The following is an 8,052-nucleotide window of genomic DNA, read 5'->3' as shown; positions in this document are numbered from 1 at the left end:
GTTGTTGCATCTTAGTGTAATGATAAATTTGACATTGCAATCAACTCTAGATATCCAAAAGCTCCTTGTCTAACGCGCAACTATCAATAATGTATTATACCTAGAGGGAATTTACAAGAACAATAGAAGAAGACCCCATTGTCGTTGGGCATTACATATCCCATACATATGATCCATGTGAAGACCAATCTTAATGTTTTATTAAGTTATCTCTCATGCCTCTAATCCCTTGTATTCAATCATAGTGAACACACTAAAATTTGTTGCATAAGAGAACCAAAGTGAGATTGAAGCAAAAGAGAATAGTTAGTGCGTAATGGGGAATTGCAATTGATAGTTTGAAGCACCGTGTTAAGTAGCTTGATTGTGAGCTTATTCCAACAATATAACATCATCACAAATATAAAATAAAGCGTGCCAAAAGATTGTACAACTTATTTGATATTTATCTTTCCAATTTAGTTACAAACCAATCCAATCCATTATCATTAATCATGACACAAGGCAAAAACGAGTTGACATTCATAGATAAATTCAATGGCTGAATTTTGTAATTAAATTCCATCTTTGTAAAGAGGGTTTAAATCAATGACAGTTTGTGTCAAGATTTTCTTAAGAGAATCACCATACATCATGAACATCTATAACAAATGATTTGTTGCCCTTAGAATAAAATATTATATCTTCGTATATAGTTGGTTGGTGATATTATGAAACATCAATTCCATTAGCTTCCAAAAATTTCTTTGCCTCTGTTACATCCTTCAATAACAATGAAGACCACAAATAAAGCACAATCTAAGAAACACACCAAAACAGTAAGCGGAAGGTAATGTTATGAAAAAATAAATGTAAGTGATTTGTTTGCACAGTGCATTATTAAAAAATAATCTGTAATTTAAGCGGAAAGTATAGACATCTCTACATTTACATTCCTTACACGTTTTGAAATCAAAACCATAAAAGATTGAAATATCTATGAATAAATCATTTAAATAAATTCAGAACCTTTCCACAAAAAATGAGTTTCAAACCATCAGTACGAAAGCCTGGAGTTAATAATAAGAATTTACTTATGATAGCACTTTTACCTTCTTTAATAAATCAGCTTCATGTGGACATGTTGGAAATACCATCAAGCCATAGCCAACCATAGCCAATCCATAGCATCCCAGTGCAAACACCGCATACAATGGGAGCTGTAAGAAACCACAGAAAGCCAGTAATTGATCATTTCAAATTACCAACTGAGATTTATAGAGCTGCATCTTTTGTATATAAATCACTAGTTTTATCTTTGCGTATGTTCCTGATTTTATGGTACATTCTGTAATTGCATTATAACTTTTCGTTACCATAGAACTTATCTTTCATCATATACCTCACCACTCCCTACCATGTCCTCTCAACTATTAAAATAACCAAAATCATTGTTACTGTAGACAGCCTCAGTGCTCCCAAGCCAAACCATGGGCAAATAACCCTGTCCATGATTGTCTTGATTTGCACAATTGCATTACTTTCATTTACCATAGAATTTATCTTTCGTTATAGACTTCCCCATTCCATAACGTGTCCTCTTAAATTTTAACAAAACCAAAACCAATATAACTGTAGACAACCTCAGTGCTCCCAAGTCAACTAGAATATTTTGTGGGCAAGTTACAATGTACTTAGTCTTGAAGTATGTGCCATTCACTTCAAGATAAGTACTATCTAGCACTAGCCTGTATCTAGAGAGTTGGATCATATTAAATGACAAGTCAGTTGACAGAAAAGGAATATCTCCACTACTATCAACTGCCATGCACATTTAATGTTACACTCAGACCAAACAGAGAATATAATCCACTCTCTTACACAATGGTGTATTGATCATCAGTCCCCACTAATTTTGTTGTGGGGTGGTCCAAATTCCATCTAAGCTCCAAGGTGTGAGCGCATGGGTGAACTACCATTGTGAGCTACTCTCATATGTAATAGAAGTTTTGTTTTCATATATACCTATCTAATCGATTCTCAATATTTCTAACAATATCCCCTTTGAGCCTCGGGCGACAGTTAATCTAGAAGACTAGAGGTGGCTTTTCGTGTCACTGTCACTCCTCTAAAGTCAGAATGTGAGACTCAATTTCTCAGCCATCCCCTATGGGAACTAACATGACATTACTCCAAGAGTTAGTTTGGTCAACAAAAGGCCGCATTGGATGAGCATGTTAGAAGCGAGGGAAGTGGCAAGACAGACTTTTGAGTACCTTAAGAAAGAGATCATTAGAGCTCGTAATTCTCCTTTTGCTTCCCATATAATTCTAGTTAAGAAGATGGATGATACTTACTGTACGAGTAATGATTACCATGCTTTTAATAAAATCACAGTTAAAACATCTTGATCATATGCCCCATGCTGATGAATTACTTGATGTTATTGGTAATGCTAGAATATTTAGTAAAATTGACTTGAAAAGTGGGTATCAGTAAATGCACATTTGTGAAGAGGTTTGAAATATGAATTTGGTCTCCATTTGTTATATTAATGAATGAAGTGTTTTGTACGGTATTCGGTGACTTTGGTATCGGCTTCGTGGATGATGTATACTAGCTTGAAGGAGATGTGATGGCATGGTCAGTTGCACCAAACACAAAAGGAGTGGGCTGATGTATATGAGAGAGAAAGTAGAGAAAATTGTGCAAAAAATAAAGAGGAAACCCTAGCCACTAAAAGTCCCAATCTCATTATGAGAGATTTGGGACCAATTCTTATTGATAAGTAACTTTTAGGCCATTTGGGCATGTTCACACACGGCCCGTGATAAAAAATTATAAAGATAATGTCAATGCCTATACCTCCCAAACTGGGGTAAAAAATACAGTAAAGATATGTCCAGAAAGCACTCAAAAGGAGCTTTTGAAAGAAAGATGGGATGGTATGGTCAGCTGCTCCAAAACACCAAGGGAGTGGGTTGTTGTGTGAGGAGAGAGTAGAGAAAACTGTGGAGAAAAATGGAGGAAACCCTGGCCGCTATAAGTCCCTATCTCATTATGTGAGATTTGGGACCAATTCTCATTGATAAGTAACTTTTAGGTCAATTTCACACGTTCACACACGACCAATAACCGAAAGTTATAAAGATAACGTAAAAGCCTATAACCCCCCAAATTGGGGCCAAAAATATAGTGATGGTAGCTTTCATACGGTACACTCAAAATATACACAAAAGGGAAGTCCTTGGGGCCTTCATCCCCAACAATCTCCCACTTAAAGGACCAAGGAGGCTCCTTTAAGCTAAGTAACCCCAACCATTTGTACACATAGCTGATGGTGTGCCTTGGGTAGACACTTTGAGAGAGCATCTGCAGGATTATGTAAAGTATTGACCTTGATCAAAGTGATTAGGCCATCCTCTAGCACCTCTCTAATGAAGTCATATCTCACATCAATATGCTTTGTGCGAGCATGAAAAATTACATTCTTTGCCAAACATATGGCACTCTGGCTATCACTCACGCATCCCAAACTCATTGCGCAAGCAGGCTAACCAAATGGCTTCTTTGGAAGCCTTTGTAGCTGAAATATATTCAGCCTCTGTAGTAGATAGTGCAACTATCTTTAGAAGTCTAGAGCGCCATGAAATAGCTCCATCTACAAGGGTGTATACATAGCCACTTGTGGACTTGGGTGTATGCACATCACCTACCATGTCTGAATCACAAAATCCTTTTAATTCTTAGGGACACTTTCCATAACATAGGCATTTACCTTTGGTCCCTTTTAAATATCTCAAGATAGATTTGATTGCCTCCCAATGAGCCCTACCAGGATTAGCCATGAACCTACTAACAACTCCGACTGCATGAGCAATGTTTGGCCAAGTGGCAACCATAGTATACGTAAGTGATCCACAATGCATATGGAACACTCTTCATGTAATTGGCTGCATCATCATCCTTGGAACAATCATCTGAAGTTAGATTTGATTGCCTCCCAATGAGCCCTACCAGGATTAGCCATGAACCTACTGACAACTCCGATTGCATGAGCAATGTTTGGCCAAGTGGCAACCATAGAATACATATGTGAACCACAATGCATATGGAACATTCTTCATGTAATTGGCCGCATCATCATCTTTGGAACAATCATCCTTGGAAAGCCTAACATGTGGTTGCAACAATTGCATAAGTGAACCACAATGCATATGGAACATTCTTCATGTAATTGGTTGCATCATCATCTTTGGAACAATCATCCTTGGAAAGCCTAACATGTGGATGCCAAGAGGCTTGGCATCAGCCGCATTAAATCTGTTCAGCACTTTTTCAATGTACTTTTCTTGGGATAAATGCAAAGTATACTGCTGCCAATCTCTTTTTATTTGCATACCAAGAATATGCTCACCTTCCCCCAAGGTCTTTCATTGAGAATGTAGAGTGCAGCTGCTGTTTTAGAGCATTCAGAGTTCTCCTTTTCTTCCCTGTCAGCAGCATATCATCTACAGACAATTCAAGAATTATTGGGCTGCCATCTTCATCTTTTTTAGTGTAAAAACAGAGGTATGCATTGCTTCTTTTGAACCCATGTTTGAGCATAAATGCATCGAACTTCTTCTGCCATCAAACTTCTCCAAGAAAACTCTAGACAAATATGTCACTCATACATGTGTAGTGTTTGGAGTTTTAAAGATACACATCACATACATCAATGATAAAAAAACTTTGCCTACAAGGAGGTTGTTGATTAACATCCTTCAATGTTCTCTGTTGAGAATCAAGCTCAACTTGTGTGCACATGTGCTTATGGAGAAAAGCATGATGTGTGAAAAAGTGTGAGAGCACATCTTATTGTAATCCGTGTGAACTATCTAGTTATACAAAGACTAGATTATGACATCTAGTTAGTTGTGAAGTGTAGATATGGTCAAAGAATATTAGATATTCTTATGATAGAATTGTACTCCAGTGGATTCTATGACTAGACTCCACCAACCACATTCAACGAGGTAGTCCCTTGAGGACCTGTATATAAAGCCTACTTGGCCCATTATATTTGCAGATGATTTTTAATAGATTAATATAGTTTTCTCTTCGGTGCATAACCTCCAATCCCCTTCCTACGTGTTTTTCCATTGATTCCTTCTATTCTTTACTTTTATGTTTACTTAGTAACATTTATTTTATTTTGATTTGTTGGTCTCAAAGACGAGACAACGCTTAAGATGTAATCTCTTGTTTGGTCTTATACGCCATTTTGGCCTCTTAAAAGACATTAATATATCTTTCTTTCTTTCTTGCTCAAACATCCATTCTTACAAACACTACACTTCTCCACATTTTGACTCTACGAGAGTCAGCATACTTTACATTCTCCATTGAGGGATTGAAGATGGATCCTTCAACAAAGATCTCTCAGATTCTAAGTAGGTTAGCAACAAGTAAAGTGTCTGAGTTGAGATATTTTTAGGGCTTCTTAGGTTTGATCTAAAATTCATCCAAATACAAGCATCCCTACCCAAGCCTTTGACAGATTTGTTGAAATCCAATGTGATCTACGATTGGACTGTTGCTAGGAAACAAGAGTTTAATCAACTAAAGAAATTGTGCGCTCATTCTGAAAGCGTTTAACCTGCAATTACCATACATCCTAGAGACTGAAGCTAGTTCTGCATTCAACAAGATAGATCAGCAGCTTTCAAGAGCAAGGACATCACGCGTGCTGATAAAGGGTTGAATAAACACAACTATTTGATAGAGACACAATGATATACAAAAACACATCTCTATATTAGTAAATTGTTAATAGATACCTATATAATTCTCATCTAACCTAATTGTTTCTAGATAATGTAAAAATTGATGTTGGGATCATAAGCAGAGCCTAAAACTCACGTTGGGGCCATGACTACATAGCTAAAATCCATGATCAGATCAGAAACTTACCAAAAGAATGGTGTCTCTCGTATGTGGAGATTGTTGTTGGTTTAGAAGAGCAATCCACACAGAGAGAGCGACGAGGGCAATGGTCCCAAGCCTCCAAATATGTTTCATGTGGCCTTTTTGAAATCTGCTCTTCACACAATTAATGAACGGTAAGGCAGAAAAAACACATGAAAGTCACCTCCCACAATGTTTAAAGAGCATCAGCAAGAGCGAATCTTGAATCCTGTTAAATCGCAGTGCCACATAAAATCAAGCTTTAGTTCATAATTTATTAAATTGCAATGGTTTATAAATTCTAGATCTGCCTTTTTGGAAGAAGATAAAAGGATTTTGATTGCTTTTAAAATTCAGTACCACAATCACTAAATATAGTGAACAATCATCCTCACACATGGTGCAAAAAACAAAAGTTCATTGCTATTTTCCCCGTTCTAAACTTGGTGTCAGCATCTTATGTAAGATGCCTCACAGGATAAAAATCAGGGTCTTCTAAAGATTCTTCGAAAATCAATTCGTATCTCTTCACAGCTTCAGTTGTATTACTTGAAGAAACATGAAAAGTGGTCATGTAACATAACGCAGGTGTACTTACTCTGAATTGAAAAAAGTGTTCGTTGCTTAGTGGCCCGGGCTCAGGATTCAGGAGGCGTCACTCATTCAGAAGGCGTGCTCCGATCTCCACAGAAGGAGGTGCTGATGCTCCGATCTCGACAGAAGGCGTGTGCAGACTGCAGTGCAGGCTCCGGCTCAAGTCCTAACCGTCTAACGCTTCTAGTTTTATTCTAATTTCTAATAGAACTACCGCCTTAACTGGTTCGAGCCGGTTTGGCACGGCTCAAGCCGGACTAAACTTATCCGATCTTAATCCGGTAAACCAGGTTCAAGCTTGAACGGAGCCGTGCCAAACCGCCAATTAGTCCTGCCTTGACCAGAGACATTGCCGACTCCGCGTTTGTGTTCCAAATTTGTCTAAGGTCAAAAACATGACTCCATTTTGCACTCTTACTAAGGCATATTGAAATACGCCATATACTTGTTATCATTCATCTCTACTGATTTCTTTTCACTTGATATATTTATAATGTGCCTAAATGTGACCATTTTCAAGTTATTAACAAATATGAGCGATAGAGATTTCCAGTTAAGGGATATAAACTATTTAAGGGATGTGCATATTGCAAGAGAAAAGTTACTACTCCTCGATAGAGAGCATGATTTTATGCCAACAAACATTGGCAACCTCATCTACATAACCCTAGATAGTTGGTATCTCTATGTATAGTTTTAAACTTGTAAGACTTTGTGTCTAGGCACGTGTGCTAAATTAGCTCCATGAGTTCGTAGATTTTTTAGAGTTCTTAAACATGTTGGTTTATTTGCCTAATTGATCAATCTTTTAGTTGCCAAAGCACATCAAAACACACTTCCCTCAAATAGTTATTGCAAGAGTGCAATCTTTTAAAGTGAGGGAATATGTTACGTGCATAACCATAATTGATCATTAGATAGGTTTTCCATAGTTTTCCCTAAACTCATGATGAGTACGTGTGGCTTAATTCTGAAATGAACGAGAGTTTGAATTGTAATATTCAATTCAACAATGTGGGATAACTATTAAGTGTGTTATCACTTGACTACTTCAAATTGGCCAAGTGTAAACACATGGCGTATGGTTTTTGCCTATATAAAGAGGCCAACTACCTTCTTGCCAAGAGATGCTTGACTTATGTTGAGACCTTTGGTTGACACATGCGTGATATTCTCCATATGTGATATTCAAGAATATGAGACCATAGGTTGATACATGCGTGATATTCTCCACATGTGATATTCGCAATATTCGAGAATATGAAATGGGGCCAACAATATTATAAAACCATATTTGGAGTACATGCACATCCGAAAATACATAGATATACACATATTTAAGTACATTTGCTCAATTTTCACTTACATCCCCTTGCACACTAACATACATATACATATATACATAAGCATTTGCACATATATCTAAGACAAATACATTAATTACACTTATATGCTAATACATGTTTTAACCCACACATATAAACATGTACCCATACACTTAAACATAAAATTTCACACATATGCACTCAC

General features: G+C 37.0%; 1 protein-coding gene across 2 annotated transcripts; it reads right to left on the bottom strand.

The window, feature by feature from the left end:
* Nucleotides 1-527: 527 nt before the first annotated feature.
* DPMS3 (dolichol-phosphate mannosyltransferase-like protein) lies at nt 528-6,655 on the bottom strand. 2 transcript variants are annotated; one of them, XM_087319169.1, is made up of 4 exons: nt 6,527-6,655; nt 5,935-6,058; nt 1,092-1,199; nt 528-798 (listed from the first exon to the last, which is right to left on the bottom strand). In XM_087319169.1, exons 2-4 carry the CDS (start codon nt 6,040-6,042, stop codon nt 709-711), a joined length of 306 nt encoding a protein of 101 aa, XP_087175295.1. In that variant the 5' UTR covers nt 6,043-6,058; nt 6,527-6,655; the 3' UTR covers nt 528-708. The 2 variants fall into 2 exon arrangements, with proteins under 2 accessions (XP_087175295.1, XP_087175296.1); XM_087319170.1 differs by having other exon boundaries at nt 528-762; nt 6,527-6,646.
* Between the last annotated feature and the right edge of the window lie 1,397 nt (nt 6,656-8,052).

This window comes from Azolla caroliniana, unplaced genomic scaffold (genome assembly GCF_043228905.1).
Source record: "Azolla caroliniana isolate FFs.n. ecotype wild unplaced genomic scaffold, voAzoCaro1.0.p SCAF_5, whole genome shotgun sequence".
Lineage (NCBI taxonomy): Eukaryota > Viridiplantae > Streptophyta > Polypodiopsida > Salviniales > Salviniaceae > Azolla > Azolla caroliniana.
The sequence above is the reverse complement of the archived record's forward strand: the minus strand, read 5'-3'. Positions and strand labels throughout refer to the sequence as shown.

Coding starts and splice junctions, on each gene's coding strand:
- DPMS3 (XM_087319169.1), bottom strand. CDS start 6,042: ATGAAACATATTTGGAGGCTTGGGACCATTGCCCTCGTCGCTCTCTCT. Junction 1,200..5,934: donor CGAGAGACACCATTCTTTTG/GTAAGTTTCTGA, acceptor GGTTTCTTACAG/CTCCCATTGTATGCGGTGTT. Junction 799..1,091: donor AAGCTGATTTATTAAAGAAG/GTAAAAGTGCTA, acceptor TGTGTTTCTTAG/ATTGTGCTTTATTTGTGGTC.